Source organism: Melanostigma gelatinosum (genome assembly GCF_949748355.1).
Source record: "Melanostigma gelatinosum genome assembly, chromosome: 13".
NCBI lineage: Eukaryota > Metazoa > Chordata > Actinopteri > Perciformes > Zoarcidae > Melanostigma > Melanostigma gelatinosum.
Genome location: NC_136646.1, coordinates 26326130 through 26349783, shown reverse-complemented (window position 1 = coordinate 26349783; position 23654 = coordinate 26326130). Strand labels below are relative to the sequence as shown.

The following is a 23654-nucleotide window of genomic DNA, read 5'->3' as shown; positions in this document are numbered from 1 at the left end:
GTGAGATCACAGCTTCAACACAGGCTGAGCATCTGTAAGGTAAAAGTACTGTTGATCTGTAAAACAAGTACAAGTAGCACTTTTTATGACACAATGTCGATATTTAATTTTTTTATACTATATTGATCCATTTAATTAAGGGGGAAATTTGTCTCTGCATTTGACCCATCCCTGTATATAGGGAGCAGTGGGCTGCCAATGACAGGTGCCCGGGGAGCCGGGGGTTCAGTGTATTGCTCAGGTACACTTTGACACGTGACACGTCCCAGTCGAGGATCGAAACCATTGACCTTGCGGTTACCAGCTGTTAGATCCTGGGGTACTTCTGGCCCGATACGGGGCTACTTACTGACTCAGCTCTCTATTAAAAGATTGTCGAGCTGGTGTTCTTGCAAGGGAACTCGCCTGGCTCTTCTAACTGCCGTCACTCCCGACGTCTACCCTGCTTCCTCCGGTCTGAGTGCACTCGGTCGAGGTGCCACCCTGACCCCGGGCGCTCCTACCAGTCGCGTCGGTTATGGCAGCTTCCCTCTTATGGATCCGTGCTCTTGGTAAATGCTAGGTTAGGTTTTAACGGCTAGGATCTCTTCTTTCTAAAACCGTAAGGGATTGTTAAGTGGATTCGGTCTCTAGGATAACCTTACAGAACTCAGTTGTTAGACATACAATGGCTTTAACTTTTTACTGCCACGAGGAACTTTTACTACTTGAGCAAATGAATGCACTTGAGAAATTTACTTTAAATGCAGATTAGATATTTATTGCAGGTTATATTTAGTTAGTTTGCAAGGGTTAAGCTACAGCTCTCATTAAACGTTACTACACTTGATTCTTCTTCAGATTATACTCATTAGTTTTAGATGCCGAGACGGCTCGGTTGGAGCTGGATTTTCAATGGTGCGATGAAAAGGTTCTTTTGGAGTTGTTAGGAGCGAAGGTCCGGCCGGACCCTCGGGCTCCTCCTGCTCTCGCAGCGAAGTTCGGCCAACAGTCCACAAAACTCAGTACAAAGTCTTTCTAGGACTGCTGCGTCTTCTCCGTTGTTCAGTTGTTAACGGCGAGCAGTGGGGAGAGGAAAATCTCCGTCTTTCAATTCTTTGTCCACAAACTGCGGTCTTCTTTCCGTGAACAGAGACGAAGTCCTCGGATACTTCAGTTGCGATCATCCGTATCTTCTTCTCAGAGCACTTGTGTAGAAATCCCGTCTTGCTGTTTGCAAGTTACTTCTTTTATAACACTTTTGGGCTGCCTCTCCCGTCTCTCCCCCCTCTTCCTCAACACGGCCTCCCTCAGCCCATGATGAACATGACATCATTGATTTGGTGTTTGGAACTTTTGTGTGTGTGTGCATGAGGAAATCACCCCAACTTCCCTGTCTGGGCACTTACTTAATCAAGCTCTGCACGTGTCTGGGTGTTCAACATCTGTTGTACTTCCCCTTTTCCTACACTCACACATTTCTAACACAGATTAGTTATCATAATCACAGCTACAGTTGTTAATCACTTTACTAAGTAGCCATTTGCTTATAAAATGATTATTGATCTCATCCTTCATCATTGTGCTTTGTCTTTTCTTCTCAACCACCGTTATTTCCCCATCCCTTGAAGCTAACACCCTGCTTACTTCCTCTTTCTCCGTACTTTCTACACACAAACTGCACTATACTCAGATACACTTATTATTATTATCAGGTTTACATTTGTTAAAATCACTTTACATTTGTCATGTAATACACGCTTGCTTTAAAATGATTATTAGATTTCATCCGTTAAACTATAATTATACGCTCTATGTCCCTTTAGCCTAATTTACATACCGAACATGTATTCCCTCATTTAAAGCAGCTTCCCTGGGATCTCAACTATTTTGACACAGCCAACCCTCTTAACCCAGTGAGCCACGGTCGCCCCAATATATATATAATATATAATGTACTATAAACTCAACAGACGGAATGTCTGATTTTCATTCGTTCATTTTTAGTACATTTTATTTATTATTACTTTTGTCAGTTTCAAGTTATTTCAGTGACCATTGTGGGTTTTTCTTTCTTTAACGGAAGGGTACCAACAATTTGGTCCACGTGTGTAGCGTCATATAGCTGGAAACCTCACGAGCTGAACATGAGGATTGATGATTGATTTGTTTCACTGAGGCAACCAAAAGAAGTCAGAGCTGCCTACTTCCTGGCTGAACATTTGAAAATGTTCTTTTGTATATTCTCACTCAAAAGTTCTGTCAGCTAAGAATCCAAAGCGGACAGCTTCCGTTTATTTGTGCCATCAGCTGTAAACCCCATTCATTTAATAGCTTCTTCTGCTGACCTCTGACCCCCCCTCAGGTCTTCACAGGGATCTTCACAGCTGAGATGGTCCTCAAACTTCTGGCCATGGACCCGTACTACTACTTCCAGGTCAGACTTCTTGTTTGTTGACTGGTGGTTCTCTAACCAGCACCATGGCTTGAAGTCTTAAGAATCCTCATTCACGTCTTTCCTTCACCTCATGACAGATATTCTCATGGATACATGACACATGATACATGGACACGTGTCTGTCATTGTTTTTGTTGCCATGGTAACACGTGTCTGTCATTGTTTTGTTGCCATGGTAAGACGTGTCTGTCATTGTTCTGTTGCCATGGTAAGACGTGTCTGTCATTGTTCTGTTGCCATGGCTGCAGGTGGGCTGGAACATCTTTGACAGCATCATCGTCACCATGAGTCTGGTGGAGCTGGGATTGGCTAACGTTCAGGGCCTGTCTGTGCTGCGCTCCTTCCGATTGGTCGGTGTGAACTCATCACTCAAATTACTTTTTACCTGTCTGTCTATATGTCTGTCTTCTCACCTGTCTCCCTGCCTGTCTCATGTCCAGATGCGAGTGTTTAAGCTGGCCAAGTCGTGGCCGACCCTTAACATGTTGATAAAGATCATTGGGAATTCGGTGGGTGCTCTGGGGAACCTGACTCTGGTCCTGGCCATCATCGTCTTCATCTTCGCGGTCGTCGGCATGCAGCTATTCGGGAAGAACTACAAAGACTGCGTCTGTCGCATCGCACTCGACTGCAAACTTCCCCGCTGGCACATGTACGACTTCTTCCACGCCTTCCTCATCATCTTCAGGGTCCTATGTGGAGAGTGGATTGAGACCATGTGGGACTGCATGGAGGTCTCAGGTCAGACCATGTGTCTGATTGTCTTCATGATGGTCCTCGTCATCGGAAACCTGGTGGTGAGTCCCTGTAGGCACAAAGATACTCTTTGACCTTTACTGGACTCTACGGGTAACACTCTCCTCCAATCACTAACATACCTTCACACACTGAAATTATGAATAAATGTAGCCGGACAATCAGGACGTGCCGACCCGAATACCTGCAGACCCCTCAGTATATGAGGCAGCACGCTAAGCTAAGCTATCCAGACTGCCTTTCTCCAAAAATGCAGTCACCGCTTCAAGAACTTCATCAGTGATTGTCGTGTCCCGGCCCGCCGATTGCTGCCCAAGAATCTATGGATTCATTTTCATGACTTCCTAATTGTGATGACAAATGTGGTGTGTCAGCAGATGTGTGGACACGGTGCTGCAGGACCGTGGCATAGGGGTCGTCTTTTATCTCTGCTGGGATGAGGGACCTCCTACATAACAGTTTTGGCGTATGCATCTATGACAGGTTGGGGGAGGGCCAAACTTGGGAGAACGTTTGGTGGTGTGGACAGAAACATCAACCTCCTTGAGGTACAGGAAGTGGTTTTGTTCCTCCAGCACTTCAGACCCCTGAAACAGGGTCTGTGCTCACTGGAACAACACGGGACTGGTGAAAACAGTTAGTGTGTGTCGTGTTGGGAACGTAAAGGAGCGTGTTTGGGTTATCAGCATCTAAGAAACTAAATTCTTGACATCAACAGAATTATTAATGTCAGTAACAATTATTAATGATTATTAATAATAATGGGGCACCACCCTGCGAACAGGGACCAATAACCAAACGATAAACTAAGTCTCATAATTAGTGTTTACTCACAATGTCAATAGTCTGAGTACTATTACACATTCAGAGTGAAAGTGAAGGTTTAAGTTCGAGCACAGACCACATATACAGCTATTATCACAATATATGCACAAATCACAGACAGCTGCTCTTTAAAATATAACAGAGTTTATTACGTTCTAATACTAATGATCTAGTCAACTAATATCTAAACTAACAACAACTATACATTCATGAGCACGCCATCTAAAATCAACAGACGATTGAAAAGAGGGGGGGGAGTGTGTGTGTGTATGTGTGCGTAGGGGGAGGAGCGAGGGAACAGCTCAGCGACGTATGACGTAGTTGGGACATGGTGACGTCTCTCATGCGCGAGACTCAAAATGGTGAATAGCCCACAGGAGACCCGGCGTCAATACGTTCCGGTAGCCGTTTAGCACGTAGCTACATTAGCTCAAAGCTATATGTGTGTGTGTGTGTGTGGATTAGTAAGAGAGAAGGGAAAGGAACAAAACAAAATTAAATAAAACAAGAGATTAAGCTCCGTCGCGCTGGAGTTCGGTAAACTGTTCCCCCAGCCAGAGGAGCAAGAACCGGGCTCTTTGTTACAGACGCAATTCCGACCTCTGACCTGAGACGCAGTCCCCGACCTCACTGCGGCTGTCTCGACACGAATCACAGTAGCATGGAATACATGCTACTTCTACACAACACTAGCAATCTCAGCGACCGTTAGTGTCGGTGATCATAAAGCATACACCACGTTATAAAAAATGAACAGTACTTTAAGCACATAAACAAGATAAAATAAACACAAATGAAACTCTCTAACTCTGCCCAGAATCTATTTTGCCTTACGGTACGATGCAATCGTGCTGATTGAGGGGGGTTCTTCTGCGCTTCGGTGGGCTCATGCAGCGCGGCCACGGGAGGTATGCTCTCGGTGGAAGAGAATCGCTGTCGTCTGGATAAGGGACTTTTGGTTTTGGTTAAAAAGGGGAACAACGTTGTGTGTGCTCCCTAGCTCGACGGAAAAAGCATTGAGGTGGGGGCTGCAGGTAGTTTTGTAGAAAGGTTGCTGAACCACAGGGGTTCTGGGGTTCTTGGCCCTCAGCCAATTAGATTGCATCGCTGCTTTCAGGTAACTTCAAGAACGCATAGTTTTTGGGGGGAGGAAACTCGCACTCTAATGTGAATTTCTTCAGAGGTGGGGGTTTGGTGCTCATCAAACTACAATCAGGATGAAACCTTTGCTTGCAAAAGGGAAGGCCTGACTCTCTCTTTGTTCCACAGCACATGTCGAAGCCATATAGTCAGATCCCAACAGTCGGTTGTGTTGCACCAGAGCCGCCCTCTGGGCTTGATACATGGCCCAGTGCTCCTTGATGGCCCAGGTACTGTGAAGTGCAAGGTGGCTGTGGCTTGGCTTTCAGACACATTCAGATTTGGGCAATGGCTATACCCAGTTCAGTTTCTTACTACCTGGATTGGCAGGGGCGCCTTACTCAGCTATAGCAGCCTAGGTAGCCTAGAAGTAGGTGGGCTGTGGCGGCTAACCTTTAATTCAGGATCAGTGTGGTTGGGATCGATATTACGTGGTGGCAGGGCATATTTCGTCTGCTGTACCCATCGAGGCCAGTCAAGGGTGGAGACTGTGTGAGTTAGAATGAAGGTTACGATGTTGTAACCCTAGTTCTAAAAGCACAGGCGTTGCCGTATATACTGTGGGGTGCACATATATTCAGGTAGGCACTTCCTGACTGCTGGCTACGCTAATTCAAATTTTCAATGAGCTTGTGCTCGTGATTGGAGGAGAGTATAACCCATAGAGTCCAGTAGAGGATTCCTCTGTTACTGGTCTTGTTTCAGGTCCTGAATATGTTCCTGGTCTTGAATGTGTTTCATATGTTCCTGCTCTTGTTTCAGGTCCCGAATCTGTTCATTACATTTACATTACATTACAGTCATTCAGCAGATGCTTTTATCCAAAGTGACTTACAATTCAGATTCTATCATACCGTAGGTACAGCTACGGGAGCAATTTTCCTTGTCTTGAATCTGTTTCATATGTTCCTGGTCTTGTTTCAGGTCCTGAATCTGTTCCTGGCCTTGTTGCTGAGCTCATTTAGCGGTGATAATCTTGCGGCTCCAGAAGAAGAAGGAGAAAACAATTTGCAGATCGCCATAAACCGGATCAGTAGGGCTGTGGATTGGACAAAGAAATGGATCCTGGAACAAATCTGGACCATCACTAGAAAGAAGGACCATATCAACCCAGACCACACCGGTAGGACCAGACCTGAAACTACAGCAAAGACTTATGTATCTATTGATGTGTTCTTTTCTTGGTGTTATTTGTTAAGTTTCAGGATTTATTCAGTGTTCCAGGTCGTTATGTTCAAATTAAATGTTCACTATGAAGTTCATTGAATCACAGATTTCATGACTGGATGTATTTTGTGTGACTTACTGATTTTTCATGCTTGTGAATTTCATCAATAGCGGTCGACAGTGAAGAAGACAACAGGATGACGAAGGAGATTTTAGCTTTGACCATTGTCACTACAAGCCAGCCGGTGTCAGAGGTCAAGTCCCTCGACTGTAACCATGGCAACCTGACAAGCAACTATGACAACGTTCCCTGCCTGAGGGTCCCGATCGCCGAGGCTGAGTCCGACTTTGAGACGCCTGACAAAGATGATGAAGAGGATGAAGAAGAAGATGAGGAGGAAGAAACGCAGTCCCATGTGAACATTATTCTATTTTATTTCATTTCATTTCATTTTTTTCTACTCTATTCTTTTCTACTCTATTCTTTTCTACTTTATTCTTTTCTATTGAACTCTAGTGTGTCAAGTTCAGATGAAACTCAGAAACAGATATTGATGTAACCTTCAGTTAGTGGGAGACCCGACAGGTGAATAGTCCACATATCAGCTTGCATTATATTCATTATTATTATTTTTTTGAACCTTTATTGAACCAGGTGAGTCAATTGAGAACCAATTCTCATTTACAGTGACGACCTGGCCAAGAAGCAGCAATAGAAGAGAACATAAATACAACTATTGCAATAAAACAACATGAGACAACATTAAAACTTCACAATACACACATTAGAGATGTGGACTGTATATATAGAAACTATTTCTTACACTGAGTTATTAAAGGAAAGAGACGATCACAGACTTTAGTAAAGACCATATGAAGGATACTAGAACATAAATTGTGGTTACTGTTGGAGATGTTGAGCAGTGAGCGGAGATATGGAGGGTTTTGATAATGATAGTCTTCTAAATAACTGACAGCCAGTTGTCTAGAGAATGAAAGTTAAAGCAAATGGCTGGATGTAAGATGACGTCCGGTTTATTGACGAGACTTTTGCTGGTAAATCTGTAGATTAAGTCGCCACAATTTCAGTACAGGAAACTAGGGCTGCAACTAACGATTATTTTAATAATCAATTAATCGGGTGATTATTTTTTCGATTAATCGATGAATTTCCAACCCATAGATAGATAGATAGATCTTTTTTATTTTTAGACTCAAACATCTCCGCGACTCATTGAGTGGCATAATAATCGCGCGACACAACGAATCGATTATGAAATTCGATAATCGACAATGAAAACAATTCTTTCTCTGACTTTGGACACTAGCGTTTGAAAGGAGAGTGAAATGTAGAGTTTGATACCCAGATATCTCTCGGCTGCTATGAGTCCTGTGCCGAAGTGTCCCTGAGCAAGATACTGAGCCCCTAACCGCTCCCCGGGAACCTCTCAGCAGCCCACTGCTCACAACATGCTAGGGATGGGTTCAATGCAGAGGTCAAATTTCATGTATAATGACGACTCTAATGAAGTTGAAGGGTATTTAGAAGAAGGTGAAGGTTGGAGGAGGCATATTGAAACGCAACACTCTTATACTGTGAGTATTGTGAAGAGAAACCCATGACCGTTCTAAAGGAGAGATGAGTGCATGGTGAGAATACTGTGAGCTGTTTATTAAAGAGAGATGGATGTAGTGTTGAGACGTTTAGAGCCAGTTGCTGTTCAAAAAGTCAAAGAGCTGAATTCAGGTGTTAATAAGAGTGAAAAAAAGGTTAAATTCTCAAGTCTGTGGGTGATTCTGGAGAATGAAATACATTTAGTCTGAGGCAGCATTCAGTACAAGTTTGACCAGATCAGGAAACTTAATTAGATGAAACTAGCGCTGGACTGTCTGTGAGATATGAACATGAATATCAATGATGTCTGATGTGTTTGTTCAGTGTGAGGAGTCGTCGGTCTGCAGCACCGTACAGAAAATTCCTGAAGCTCCTGAGGACGAAGAAGAGCACGAAGCCAACACACCTGAGGACTGCTTCAGTGACCGTACGAAAACACACACACACATACATTACATTACATCATAGTCATTTAGCAGACGCTTTTATCTAAAGCGACTTACAATAAGTGTGTTCAACATTGGTATTCAAGAGAACTACGAGTCACCAGAAGTTCCATACGGCCAAAAACAGGAAGAAGTTGAACAAAGTTGAAGCTCAAAGAAGCGCAGCCGGTGGTGACCAAGGACAAAGTGTTTAAATGAACTGTTCGTTCCTGTAACAGCCCCAGAACCAGAATATGTTTGATTATTTTCATGAAAAACAGGAAGAGATGTACATTTAGCATTTAAGTTTAATTTAAATGAATAGAAATGAAGTTGTAGGTCAGTGTGTCAGAGCCGGATATGAATGTACAGAAGAAGAGAGTGAAAAGATATCATCAGGTTAACAGAAGAAGAAGACAGCAGGTGACATGTTGATCCCGTCTCTACACATTATTATATAACTGTCTGATTTGTTTCAGAGTGTTATCGACGCTGTCCATTCCTGGACATAGACACGTCCCAGAGCAGAGGGAAGGTGTGGTCTAACATCAGGAGAACCTGTTTCTCCATCGTAGAACACAACTACTTTGAGTCCTTCATCATTTTCATTATCCTGCTGAGCAGTGGAGCTCTGGTAAATGTTCTTATACGTTCTTATAGGTTATTTATTTATACATAATAATGTCCCCATAATGTCTGTTTAATGTGATCGCGTGACCGTGTAGGTCTGATCTGATTGGTTCTCAAAAAGGCATGCAGTGTGAGTACTAACCTGTGGAGACAACATTAGCAGGCTGATAAACTGACCACAGGACTACTAACATGGCCGCCACATGTTACCCAGGTGAGAATATCTTTAACCCTTATTAACCCGTATTAACCCTTATTAGCCCATTCCATTTTTTATTAACCATTAATAAAAAGTATTATCATGATGAATAATAATGACTTAGTAAACAATAACATAAATTCAGATGTCTCGATCAGAATTGCTGATCGCCGATGATCTTTGTTGTTTTTGTTTGTTGTAGCTGCCGGGGTACAATCCTCCGGGCCAGCGTGATAAGATTGTGAGAATTGGATAATAGATCAGAAGAGCAGTGTTGTGAAGCCCTCGACACCTGCTCAGGTCTCTGTGGGTCACCTTTGAGTCTGGTATCTGTTTGTGGAGCCTCGACTCGGTAAAACACAGGAAGCTACACTTTAAGATTCTCGCGACTTTCAGCTCTTCCACCTTATTTTCCAGTGACCTCACATTCCTGCAGAGTTTGAATCTGCTTTGCTCTTCTTTCCGTTTCTCTCGTCTCTGCGTCTTCATCTCCGGTGGAATTGATTAGCTGATCTTTACCGTCTCCATTCAGACTGTTACAGCTTCATCATTTTAACTGTTACATGTGATTCTGCCCCTGACTCTGATTGGCTCAATAGATTGATCTTAATCATAGAATAAAGAAAATTTATCTGACTTTACGAGATAATCCTGTAAACTAGAAGAGCTCTTCTGAAACTATCTGCTCTGAGTTAGAGTTGAACTTAATATATCGGATTCTACTTAGATTTAGGACTAGAGTGGATACAAAGACCTGAGAAGAACCTCCAGACTGAGGTTGGAGTAAATCACACTTCTGAACTTGCTGTACATATTGAGATGGTTGTCCAAAGGTTCATCTCCATATCTCCTCACTTTCAACCAATGACTCAGGACTTTAGTTTGTATAAATAAAACATCTATCACTCTTCAGATCCTCCTCTGATGATCTCTGAGGTTTCTCCGTTTTTATCCTCGTTAAAGGGTTTTTGGGGGAGTTCCTGTTCTGACGTGTGGGTCAGGGTAGACTCTCCATGTGGTAACGTTAGTCTGTGTGTGAACAGGCATTTGAAGATGTCTACCTGGAGCAGCGGCGGGTCATAAAGACGGTCCTCGAGTTCGCGGACCAGGTGTTCACCTATGTGTTCGTGGTGGAGATGATCCTCAAGTGGGTCGCTTACGGATTCAAGACCTACTTCACCAACGCCTGGTGCTGGCTCGACTTCCTCATCGTAGACGTAAGAACAGTGATGCCTGCTGGTAACCATAGCAACAGTAATGATACTTAAGTGAACTCACCTAACAGGGAAGTGATGAGAGGAACACTGTAATAACCTGTTCAAAGACCAACGCTAGGTCTGTGGCATCTGATATGATGCAGCACTTATCATCGTATGAAAGAACCAATGAGAAGCATCCGCATCACTCGACTTTATACTACATATATATATATATATGTATATATATATATATATATATATATGTATACTTTATACTTATACTGTAGTATAAAGAGTGACACGGCAACATTAAACGCATCCTGATCACGCATCCTGATCAGTGAACACAAAATGAAGTTGGACTGAACCGAATAGTTCGAAGCTTCATTTATAAAGTTAATTAACATTTGATTTGTAAATCAACATTCAAAAGGCTTTTAAAAAAATTGTGTTTGAAGCCAGATTCGTGCACGGTTGCAGATAAAGATCAGGCTCCACTAATATTATTATTATTATATCATTAGTATTATATCATTATTATTATTATCATTATTATTGTTGTTATTATTATAGATTACAAGGTGTCTCCGTCGGGTCTCTGGTGTTTGGATGTGTAATGTCATCACCAGGTGTGCTTGTCTTCCAGGTGTCTCTGGTGTCTCTGACAGCAAACATCCTAGGATACTCTGAGCTGGGAGCCATCAAGTCTCTGAGGACTCTGAGAGCTCTGAGACCCTTGAGGGCCCTGTCTCGCTTTGAGGGCATGAGGGTGAGGCAGGCATTTTAAACACTGACACACAGACAGACAGGTTTATCGATATGTAACCTCTCTGTCACCAGAGGGCGTTAACCATCTACCTTACTCTGTCTGTCTGAGCCAGTAAAACCTGTCCAAGCTTCAACTGGTCCAGCATTCCTGAACCCATCAATAGAAGGCAGCGCCACATGTTTATCACGGTTATTATTGTATCAGTGTATTGACCTGGCTACATGTCCATCTCCCTGTACCTGTCTGTCTGTAGGTAGTGGTGAACGCCCTGGTCGGAGCGATCCCGTCCATCTTCAACGTGCTGCTGGTTTGTCTGATTTTCTGGCTGATCTTCAGCATCATGGGAGTGAATCTGTTTGCAGGAAAGTTTTATTATTGTTTCAATGAGACGTCTGAGGAGACATTTCCTGCTGAAGTCGTCAACAACAGGACTGAGTGTTTTGCTCTGATGAAGGCGAATTTCACCGAGGTCCGCTGGAAGAACATAAAGGTCAACTACGACAATGTGGGGATGGGCTACCTGTCGCTGCTGCAAGTGGTGAGTCATTAACATCACAGTCATATCCATACCCATCAACCCTGTGACAGTTTATAGAATAATCACTCTAACATTGCAGTCATATCCATACTAGGGCTGCATAACGAATCGATAATAATCGATTATTACAATAGTTTTCATTGTCGATTATCAAATTTCATTATCGATTCGTTGTGTCGCGCGATTATTATGTCACTCGATAAGTCGCGGAGATGTTTGAGAAAAAAAAAAGGAAAAAACAGAGCGGAGCAGAGCGCAGGATGTTGTGAAGTGGAGCTTCTACTGACGACCAAACACGTCTGGTTTTGAACGGAACACTTTACTTCCTGAAAACTGCAGTTTAACAACTGTTACAGTGAACAGACCGACATGTACGTTAGGTTTTCACTTATCGTTATCATTGTTGTCGTGAATAAGCACGTATCGTGCTACTTCCTGTCTCTTCACAGTAAAATCACTTCCGTTTTCATGCTCTTCACAATAAAAGTAAACAATTTACAACAGAGGAAAGACCAGCGGACCCGTAACGTTGTTCTGAAACATGGCGGAGGAATCAGTACGACCTAAGTCGTCCAAGGTGTGGGAGCATTTCACACTTAATAAATTGAAAAAGTGTGTTCATTGCAAGATATGCAAAAGCGACATGATATGGCACGGGAGCACCACGTGATGATTCAGTCTGAGTGTAGAGAACAAGTTCTGACGTTCAAACAAATCCTGTTCAGTTTTCTGATTTGTATTTTTCTTTATTTTTTATAAATTATTTATTGTTCTGACAGCTCAGGTCCCTTTTAAACTAAAATATACATATTTGTTCACGTGTATGTTTTTTGTGTTGGTCCATTTGTTTTTTTTGTTTTTTAATTATTACTTTAACAGCTCAGGGATGTTCAAGGAGCAACCTGTTTGTGCACTTTCTGAAGATCAGTTCTGTTTTTAAACAAAGGGTTGGAAATTAATGCTTTTTTGTTTTTTGTATCCGATTAATCGAAAAAATAATCACCCGATTAATCGATTATTAAAATAATCGTTAGTTGCAGTCCTAATCCATACCCATCAACCCTGTGACAGTTTATAGAACAATCACTATAACACCACAGTCATATCCATACTCAACAACCCAATGACAGTTTATAGCATGAGAATAATCAGCCATATCCATACTCATAATAGTCATGACAGCTGTTTGAATTTGAGTTCACTGGTGTTTTCTGGTTGTTTCTAGTTTCACTGTTTGCAGATGACCAGATGTTTTGCATCCAGATGTCTGATTGAAGCTGAACTCAATGTTTCTCTTTCAGGCCACATTTAAGGGCTGGCTGGACATCATGTACGCAGCCGTGGACTCCAGAGACGTCAGTGCACTGTCCAGTAGTTTTACTATGTACACTCCTACACTAGTACTAGTACTGATACTAATACTGGACCTGGCACTGATACTAATTATAGTACTGATACTAATACTGGACCTGACGCTGATATGTGAACAAGTACTTATACTGATACCGGTACTAATACTGATAATAGCAGGTACTCCTAATGATAGTGATAAAAGTACTAATACTGAACCCGGTACTACGAGTGCTAGTACCGGTATTAGTACTAACAGGTACTTTAGTGGTACAGATGCTGGTACTAGTACTAACAGGTACTTTAGTGGTGTAGATGCTGGTATAACAGGTAAAGGAACAAAACCAGCTTCATAGTGACTTGACTCCAGTTACCATGGTTACCATGATTACTATACCTTGTGTAGGTGGAGTTCCAGCCGCTGTACGAGGCCAATTTGTACATGTACCTCTACTTTGTCATCTTCATCATATTCGGCTCCTTCTTCACCCTGAACCTCTTCATTGGAGTCATCATCGACAACTTCAACCAGCAGAAATCAAAGATATGTTTCTACTCACTGACCTTATTTTAAACTCTGATGTCTGATAACAGACATTAATCTGTTCCTCTGTTCTGTTGTCTTTACTTGGGAGGAACAGATCTTTTCATGACAGAGGAGCAGAAGAAATATTACAATGCCATGAAGAAACTGGGCTCTAAGAAACCTCAGAAACCAGTTCCACGGCCGGAGGTCAGTCCAGGTCCTTCCTTCCAGGTCCTTCCTTCCAGACTTCGTTAAATCCAGGTGTGAAAAGCTTTCAGTCCGTCTTCTGTTTCTCGTCTCTCCGTCTCACCAGAACAAGTTCCAGGCTCTGGTTTTTGACCTGGTGACGACTCAGCTCTTCGACATCTTCATCATGGTGTTAATCTGCCTCAACATGGTGACCATGATGGTGGAGACGGACGAGCAGAGCGAGGACAAAGAGATGATCCTGTACTGGGTCAACCTGGTCTTCATCGTGGTCTTCACCACGGAGTGCTCTCTGAAGATGATCGCTCTGCGGCAGCACTACTTCGCTGTCGGCTGGAACATCTTTGACTTTGTTGTCGTTATCCTGTCTATTGTAGGTGAGTCAGTGAAATGGTGTCTGGTGATGTCATTGTTTCATCACGTGATGTCATCATTCATTGCTGTCTCGAAGTGTCTTCTATTTACAGTTAAGGCCAACAAATGTCTTCAAATGTCTTAAAGTTTTGGTGTAATTTATTGGGTATTAAATATGATCAGAGATGAAGCGACCATGTTCTCTTTAACCCAGAAGAAAAACATTTTGTCTTGTTTCCTTACTTCGTTCCCTTCAGGCCTCCTCCTTGCTGACATCATTGAGAAATATTTTGTTTCTCCCACGCTCTTCCGTGTAATCCGATTGGCTAGAATCGGCCGAGTCCTTCGTCTCATTCGTGGAGCCAAGGGGATCCGGACGCTGCTGTTCGCCTTGATGATGTCACTTCCTGCCCTCTTCAACATCGGCCTCCTCCTCTTCCTCATCATGTTTATATTCTCCATCTTCGGCATGTCTAACTTTGCGTACGTGAGGAAGGAGGCCATGGTCGATGACATGTTTAACTTTGAGACATTTGGGAACAGCATGATCTGTTTGTTTATGATCACCACGTCAGCCGGATGGGACGGTCTGCTGAACCCCATCATGAACACGCCACCGGACTGCGACCCCGACAGAGAGAACCCCGGATCCATGGTGAGGGGGGACTGTGGCAGCCCGGCATTGGGCATCGTCTTCTTCACCACCTACATCATCATGTCCTTTCTGGTGGTGGTCAACATGTACATCGCCATCATCCTGGAGAACTTCAACGTGGCTACAGAGGAGAGCGCTGACCCGCTGTGTGAAGACGACTTTGAGATGTTCTATGAAACCTGGGAGAAGTTTGACCCCGATGCTTCTCAATTCATTCAGTACAGGTGAGTCTTCAACTGGTAGTGATGGATCCTAATCGGACTCTACGGAGCTCTGATAGACTCTCCTGTGTTCCACAGTAAGCTGTCAGATTTCTGCGACACTCTGAAGGATCCTCTGAGGATCTCCAAACCAAACACCATCAAACTGATCCACATGGATTTGCCTCTGGTTCCTGGAGACAAGATCCACTGTTTGGACATCCTGCTGGCTCTCACTGCACAGGTACGATGACCTGCTCACATGTTACGTCATGTTACATTATTTCATGTTTTGTCTCGTTGGATGTGTTATATTAAATCACATTATTGGTATTATATGCGTGTAGGTTTTGGGTGATTCAGGAGAGATGGATGCTCTCAAAGCCAGCATGGAGGAGAAGTTCACGGCCAACAATCCCTCCAAGGTTTCACTCTGTTAATTTGGACAGTTTGAACGATTGTCATATTCTAAAAGGGACGGATATTGTTTCCTTTATCAAAGTATACTGAAGTCACAGATAACCATTGTTACCTACAGGTGTCGTATGAACCAATCAGCAGCACTCTGCGGAGGAAACAGGAAGAGGTGGCGGCGACGGTGATCCAGAGAGTGTACAGGAAACACCTCCTAAAGCGGACGGTCAGATTGGCCTCCTACAAATACAGAGAGAAGACGGAGGGACGGCAAGACGAGCTGTCACCTGAGACAGAAGGACTTCTCTGTAAACGCATCAGTCAGCTGTACGGAGACAGCGAGGACACAGAGGAGCCTGTCTCACCCACCCGGGTGGAGCTTCAGAGAGACTTTCTACTCCACGCTGCTCCTCCTCTCAACACCTCCAACGTCCTGCTGGATGAGAACCTGAGGGAGTCTATTGTCTGATGTTTATCACGTGTCTCCTGTTTTCCTTCGTTGGAGGAACAGTGGACTAATCTCTCTGTTGGCTCCGATAAAAACTGATGACGGATCCTGAACAATAGATGGCTCCTCACCAAATATTGTATCACTGTGTTTGTTACGGATTTAATGTTCAAACTGGAGCCACACACCACCAGGAAACAAGGTTACAATCACTTGTGCCGTTTATTTAGCCAAGAAGTTATTGGAAGGTGATTGCTATGGTTCTACACAAAGAAAGAAAGAGATTACAACATCTTGTTCAAATCATAAAGTCAGCCTTCAAATCATGCCAAATTATTTCCATTAAAGGTAACTGAAATATGGTCTTTAAAATATAATTATTAGCTTAACATGTACTTCATCATAATATAACAAACAAATTAGATCAAAGATGATCCGTTAATCATCTGAAATACATCATAATATAGTATAATATAGTAGAAATAAAGTGCAAGAAATAAAGTTGGCAGTAGTGTCGAGTGTATCTACATTTTCAGAATCAAGCTACATTTTGTGAACCTTCTGCTGCAGTCTGAAATAAAACTGTGAAAGATCAGTAAGTGAGGCCCCCGCCATACACGGACGTGACTGTGAAGACAGAAGTACTTCCTTATGACGATGACGTCATGTAACTGTTGTCTATGACGTCTCTGCTGCAGGAAATACAGACCTGCAAGCTTTTGTTTACTTTATAATGCTGCATTGTGAACAACAGATCTGTGTTGAAATCGGGAGAAGAGCCAATTAGCGTTAGCCGTTAGCTGCTAGCAGCACAGTCCTGATTGGCTAAATAACGAAGCTAACAGCTGTTAATGGGGGTTCCATTGAGTTACATTATGAGGCATTCAAAGTCCATTTAGTAAAATTGAGGATTGGGCGAGCGTTAATAACGTTATTATCATGTGTTCAAATTTAATCTTTTAAAATGTAGTTTTTGGTCAGAATCTTGAATGAATGCAGTTGTTACATAGAGATGAATTATGATGCACTGGTATCAGATCAATACTTTGTATCAGTTCGATATTTTGTATCAGATCGCTACTTTGTATCAGATCAAGGACGTACGTTGAGAAATGTTGAAATAATAAATATTGACCATTAATGATCAAATTAATCTGCAGCCTTCTTTTCTGTTGTCTTTCTTTCTTTACTTTGATATTTTTTATTTCTTTATTCTTTCATGTATTGTTTTATTATTTGTGGAATTTCAGTGTTTATTATAACAGTATTATTTATTTGTATTAATCTGTGCAGTAATCTTTGTCCATCTTTTCTTTCTTTAAATAATTCAATTGGAGACTAACTGTCAAACTGTGGCTTGTTGTTAATAAAACAACTAAACTTAATGGTTGGGTGTGTTGTCATCATCCTGATGATTGGTCGATTCTGAATGTTTGAGCCTGCACAGCTTTATAACAAAACACTTTTATACCTGTACACTTTAATACCTAAACATTAAGTTAACTGCTTGTCAACTGATCTTAACGAGCTGTTTGTTAACGAGCTGTTTATCAACGAGCTGTTTATCAACAAGCTGTTTATCAACAAGCTGTTTATCAACAAGCTGTTAGGTAACGAGCTGTCTGTTAACGAGCTGTTATTTAACGAGCTGTTCGTGAACGAGGATAACAAGATGAAACTGTTATCTTTGTTGTGTCACTGCTCCTGTTTCATGTATCTGAGCTGAACTCTCTCTGGTCGGATCAGTTTCACGGAGCGTTGAATAAACTCAGTTTCCAGTGTGATGTCACTCCTCTCTGCTGAATGTCTGACCTCAGATCAGTGACACCTGTGAATAAATTCACATCTCTGAGGACAAAAACATCAAACATCTGACTTTGTTTTCTGAAAGAACAGAACATTTTTAAATGTTTACATCAGCAACTAGTTTCTGTGAATCAGCCGAGATAAAGAACGTATAATAAATATAATACTGAAATGATTCCTCTTAAATAACACAATCTCTATTGTACTCTACTGATCTCTACTGTACTCTACTGTACTCCATTGTACTTTATCAATTTCATCTGATTTCTAATGTACTCTATTGTACTTTACCTACATTTATTGATGTCTCCAGTACTCTAATGTCCTCCAGGTATTACTCTCAGTACTGCAGGTATTACTCTCAGTCCTGCAGGTATTACTCTCAGTACTGCAGGTATTACTCTCAGTCCTTCAGGTATTACTCTCAGTCCTTCAGGTATTACTCTCAGTACTGCAGGTATTACTCTCAGTCCTTCAGGTATTACTCTCAGTACTGCAGGTATTACTCTCAGTCCTTCAGGTATTACTCTCAGTACTGCAGGTATTACTCTCAGTCCTTCAGGTATTACTCTCAGTACTGCAGGTATTACTCTCAGTACTGCAGGTATTACTCTCAGTTCTTCAGGTATTACTCTCAGTACTGCAGGTATTACTCTCAGTCCTGCAGGTATTACTCAGTACTGCAGGTATTACTCTGTCCTTCAGGTATTACTCTCAATACTGCAGGTATTACTCTCAGTCCTTCAGGTATTACTCTCAGTCCTGAAGGTATTACTCTCAGTACTGCAGGTATTACTCTCAGTACTGCAGGTATTACTCTCAGTCCTTCAGGTATTACTCTCAGTCCTGCAGGTATTACTCTCAGTACTGCAGGTATTACTCTCAGTACTGCAGGTATTACTCTCAGTCCTTCAGGTATTACTCTCAGTCCTTCAGGTATTACTCTCAGTCCTGCAGGTATTACTCTCAGTACTGCAGGTATTACTCTCAGTACTGCAGGTATTACTCTCAGTCCTTCAGGTATTACTCTCAGTCCTTCAGGTATTACTCTCAGTACTGCAGGGATTACTCTCAGTACTGCTCTCAGTACTGCAGGTATTACTCTCAGTACTGCAGGTATTACTCTCAGTACTGCAGGTATTACTCTCAGTCCTTCAGGTATTACTCTCAGTCCTTCAGGTATTACTCTCAGTACTGCAGGGATTACTCTCAGTACTGCTCTCAGTACTGCAGGGATTACTCTCAGTACTGCTCTCAGTACTGCAGGTATTACTCTCAGTCCTTCAGGTATTACTCTCAGTACTGCAGGGATTACTCTCAGTACTGCTGTCAGTACTGCAGGTATTACTCTCAGTACTGCAGGTATTACTCTCAGTACTGCAGGTATTACTCTCAGTAGCAACTGCTGTTTCATTTTCAGGGACGTTTCTTCTTTTTTTAAACATTATTTCAGAAACAGAACCAGTATGTGAACAGTTGTTTTCTGGTAGCTCCACGATCATTTCGGCCTCTTTTTGACCTAACCCTTAAAAAAACATCTTGATTTCCATTAATAAAATATATAATACTAATAATATAAAGAATATTGTAATTATTATTATTATAATGATAATAATAATACTTATGATTATTATTTAGTTTCCTTGTAACGTCACTTCGACTTTTTCTTCATATTGAAATATTTTCACTTTAAAATCAATTGAACGTCACCACCCAGTTTTTCATGTTCAATAAATATTATTCGGGCGTTAATGTTATTAGAGGTCAACACGCACACATACACACACACACACAGTGCTGTTTGTTCGTTTCATGTTTCTGTTGATGAATATAATCATCAAGTTTTCTTCTATAAAACCACTAAACTCTGAGCTGAAAACATCAGAACACAGACAAAACTGACCTTAGATCAAATTTAGAGAACCTGAACCAGAACTGATCCCAGACCAGCCATGGACCGAGGTAAGACATGAAGATCAGTGGTGTGAATAGAGCTGTTGAGACAGAACTCATTTTCTTTTATTCTCACCTGTCTGTCTCTTACCTGTCTGTCTCTCAGTTGTCCTCCTGCTGTCGGTGGTGTGTCTTGGCGTCTCCTCTCAGCCAATCACAGACGGCCGTCTGTTCGCCATCGCTGTCGGCAGAGTTCAACACCTCCACCTGCTCGCTCAGAGACTCTTCTCTGACTTTGTAAGTCAACAGCAGCTCAACAGAGACGGAAATATGAACCATCAGTGCATGTGTTACTGTGCGTATTACCGGGCGCATTACCGTGCGTATTACCGGGCGTATTACCGGGCGTATTACCGGGCGTATTACCGGGCGTATTACCGTGCGTATTACCGGGCGTTTTACCGGGCGTATTACCGGGAGTATTACTGGGTGTTTTACTGGGTGTATTACTGGGTGTATTACTGGGTGTATTACTGGGCGTTTTACCGGGCGTATTACCGGGAGTATTACTGGGTGTTTTACTGGGTGTATTACTGGGTGTATTACTGGGTGTATTACTGGGTATATTACTGGGTGTATTACTGGGTGTTTTACTGGGTGTATTACTGGGTGTTTTACTGGGTGTATTACTGGGTGTATTTGTGTTTGTTAGGAGAGTTCTCTGCAAACCGAGGAGCAACGTCAACTCAACAAAATCTTCCTGCAAGATTTCTGCAACTCTGATTACATCATCACCCCAATAGACAAGCATGAGACCCAACGCAGCTCTGTGAGAGTACTATCACTACTACACTATACTATAATATACTACACTATACTGCACAATACTACACTATAATGCACTATACTATAGTACACTGTACTGCACTACACTATGCTGCACGATACAACAATATACTGCACTATACTATACTACACTAAACTGGACTATGCTACACAATACTGCACTAATACTGCACTATACTACTACACAATACTGCACTATACTTGTGTCAGACTGTAAGACTTAATTTAAGCAGTTGTCATGAACGTAGATATTTGCGAGCCATTTTTCAACCAAACTTTAAACATGTTTATCTCTGCTGAGAAGTTGTTTATTTTAACATTGATTCCCTTTTGGAGCTGTTATCTATCTCCTATCATCTGATTGGTTCTAGGTGTTGAAGCTGTTATCCATCTCCTATCGATTGGTTGAGTCTTGGGAGTTTCCCAGTCTTTCCCTGTCTGGAGGTTCTGCTCCTAGAATCCAGATTTCCCCCAAACTGTCCGAACTGAAGACGGGAATCCTGCTGCTGATAAAGGTAAGAACACACATAAATGATATCGTGAACACAAATCGAATGAAAACAGTGTACCAGTATGACTAACCACCTGACCCTGCAGGCCAATCAGGACGGAGCAGAGCTCTTTCCTGATAACTCCGCCCTCCAGCTGGCTCCTTATGGAAACTACTATCAAAGTCTGGGAGCCGACGAGTCGCTGAGAAGAACCTACGAACTACTGGCCTGTTTCAAGAAAGACATGCACAAAGTGAGGAAGAGGGGAGGTTTGGTGTCATGATGATGATGATGTCATGATGATGTCATGATGCTGTAAGGATGATGATAATGATGTCATAATGATGTAATAAAGATGAAGTGTGTGTTTACAGGTGGAGACCTACCTGACGGTGGCTAAATGTCGACTCTCTCCAGAAGCCAACTGCACCCTGTAGCCCCGCCTCTCTACTGTGAGGCCACGCCCCTTGTGGATAATGTAATCCTGTTTTTTGTAGCTCAGCCTCCATGTCATATCACTCTGTTAACAAGTGTTAGCATTAGCATTAGTGTTGGCCTCAGTTCAGTGGTTTGTTGATGCAGATTGAGTGTCTCTGTGCTGATGATGAAATGTTTTCTGATGTTATTATAATGACAGTTGTAAACAGGAAGTGATGTCATACCGTCAGCATGTGAAATAAAGTGTTTTGTTGCATTCAGATGCATGTCGATGATTCGTAAACTCACTGATGTTCACGGTATCTTTTTCATGTGTCTTCAGGTTTATGTGGTTGTTTTTCCTCATGATAAAGAGGGAACAGTTCCTCCTCATGACAAAACACCAGTAAAAACATTAAGGTCCCTGTAATAAGCATGAATTATTAGGTAATATTAATAGCACCAGAGCTAGCATCCTCCATAACACCAGAGCTAGCATGCTCCAAAGCACCAGAGCTAGCATCCTTTCATATCACCAGAGCTAGCATCCTCCATAGCACCAGAGCTAGCATCCTTTCACAACACATGAGCTAGCATCCTCCATAGCACCAGAGCTAGTATCCTCCATAGCACCAGAGCTAGCATCCTCCATATCACCAGAGCTAGCATCCTTTCACAACACCAGAGCCAGTATCCTCCATAGCACCACAGCTAGCATCCTCCAAAGTACCAGAGCTAGTATCCTCCATAGCACCAGAGAAAGTATCCTCCATAGCACCAGAGCTAGTATCCTCCATAGCAACAGAGCTAGCATCCTCCATATCACCAGAGCTAGCATCCTTTCACAACACCAGAGCCAGTATCCTCCATAGCACCACAGCTAGCATCCTCCAAAGTACCAGAGCTAGTATCCTCCATAGCACCAGAGAAAGTATCCTCCATAGCACCAGAGCTAGTATCCTCCATAGCAACAGAGCTAGCATCCTACATAGCACCAGAGCTAGTATCCTCCATAGCAACAGAGCTAGTATCCTACATAGCACCAGAGCTAGTATCCTCCATAGCAACAGAGCTAGTATCCTACATAGCACCAGAGCTAGCATCCTCCATATCACCAGAGCTAGTATCCTCCATATCACCAGGGCTAGTATCCTCCATAGCACCAGAGCTAGCATCCTCCAAAGCACCAGAGCTAGCATCCTTTCATATCACCTGAGCTAGCATCCTCCATAGCACCACAGCTAGCATCCTCCAAAGCACCAGAGCTAGTATCCTTTCATATCACCTGAGCTAGCATCCTCCAGCTTTTAGTAACTTTTAATCGCTAAGGCCTTTAGATTGTTCTGACCAAATTCTAAGCTGATCGGATTAATTCCCTAGGAGGAGTTCATAGTACAGCACCTGGAAATGTAAAAATAACACGAGAAATTCATACAAAATTGAAAATGGCTGACTTCCGGTTGGGTTTATAGCATGGACCCAAGAGACTTTATTTTAAGTCCACATGTGATACATGTGCCTACCAAAATTTGTAAATCTATGTGAAACGTACAGCGAGAGCTGCTTCGTCGAAATTTTGTAGGGGGCGCTATTCAACCGATTTGCCACTCTGAACCAATAAAATCATATTATATAACTACATTTTGGGCTTTAAATGTGTATGCCAAGTTTGCTTATGTTTCGAGCATTTCTAGCCTCTCAAAAACACCTTAATTTGTCATGGTGAAGAATAATAAACATTAGAATAACAATAGGTCCTCCGCTCCGACTACTGAAGCATTGAGAGTAAACATTGGTAGGAAACATTGGGAGGAAACACGATAGGAAACATTACAGGAAACTTTACAGGAAACATTATAGGGAACATTGGGAGTAAACATTGGTAGGAAACATTGAGAGTAAACATTGGTAGGAAACATTATAGGAAACATTGATATGAAACATTACAGGACACACTATAGGAACCAGGTAAGACTACGCTGAGTAACACTAACCCGACAGAAGAAGATCAGATCGGCTCCTCCATGTCATATTTTATCTTACACCTGATTTCACCAGCAGGGGGCGCATCTGCAGCTTCGGCTGTCTCCGTTTGACACTCGTTCATCTCAGCCTCGGCATCCTTCGGTTGCGTTCGGCTGTTAACGGTCGGTGAGTTCGAATCTTCGGCCGCAGCTCCTCCTGGAGAGCAAAGTGAAGAAAGGGAAGAGGAGAAAAGAGGGGAAACAGACGAAGAAGAGCAGACAGACGGAATGACGGTGCTGCAGGAACCTGTGCAGGTAAACACACACCTGTACCTGGTTGTCACGAGCGTGGAGCCGAGTGTTTATGGAGCTCGTGCTCTTCT

General features: G+C 42.5%; 2 protein-coding genes across 6 annotated transcripts in view; both read left to right on the top strand.

Annotated features, from left to right (window-relative positions):
* scn4ab (sodium channel, voltage-gated, type IV, alpha, b) overlaps nt 1–17239 on the top strand; it is a 41960-nt gene extending 24721 nt beyond the window's left edge. For all 4 annotated transcript variants that reach the window (XM_079282132.1, XM_079282131.1, XM_079282130.1 and 1 more), the window contains 18 exons: nt 2345–2416; nt 2686–2787; nt 2878–3234; nt 6083–6281; nt 6497–6741; nt 8265–8367; nt 8845–8999; nt 10238–10411; nt 11040–11162; nt 11416–11700; nt 13002–13055; nt 13457–13594; nt 13679–13783; nt 13890–14160; nt 14395–15016; nt 15092–15236; nt 15340–15417; nt 15531–17239. In XM_079282132.1, the coding sequence (XP_079138258.1) occupies nt 2345–2416; nt 2686–2787; nt 2878–3234; nt 6083–6281; nt 6497–6741; nt 8265–8367; nt 8845–8999; nt 10238–10411; nt 11040–11162; nt 11416–11700; nt 13002–13055; nt 13457–13594; nt 13679–13783; nt 13890–14160; nt 14395–15016; nt 15092–15236; nt 15340–15417; nt 15531–15875 (3573 nt within the window). In that variant the 3' untranslated portion in view covers nt 15876–17239. The remainder of the gene's footprint in view (nt 1–2344; nt 2417–2685; nt 2788–2877; nt 3235–6082; nt 6282–6496; nt 6742–8264; nt 8368–8844; nt 9000–10237; nt 10412–11039; nt 11163–11415; nt 11701–13001; nt 13056–13456; nt 13595–13678; nt 13784–13889; nt 14161–14394; nt 15017–15091; nt 15237–15339; nt 15418–15530) is intronic.
* A 6219-nt stretch (nt 17240–23458) lies between these two features.
* cdc27 (cell division cycle 27) overlaps nt 23459–23654 on the top strand; it is an 18751-nt gene continuing 18555 nt past the window's right edge. For both annotated transcript variants that reach the window (XM_079281350.1, XM_079281349.1), the window contains exon 1: nt 23459–23586. In XM_079281350.1, coding sequence (XP_079137476.1) covers nt 23560–23586 — 27 coding nt within the window. In that variant the 5' untranslated portion in view covers nt 23459–23559. The remainder of the gene's footprint in view (nt 23587–23654) is intronic.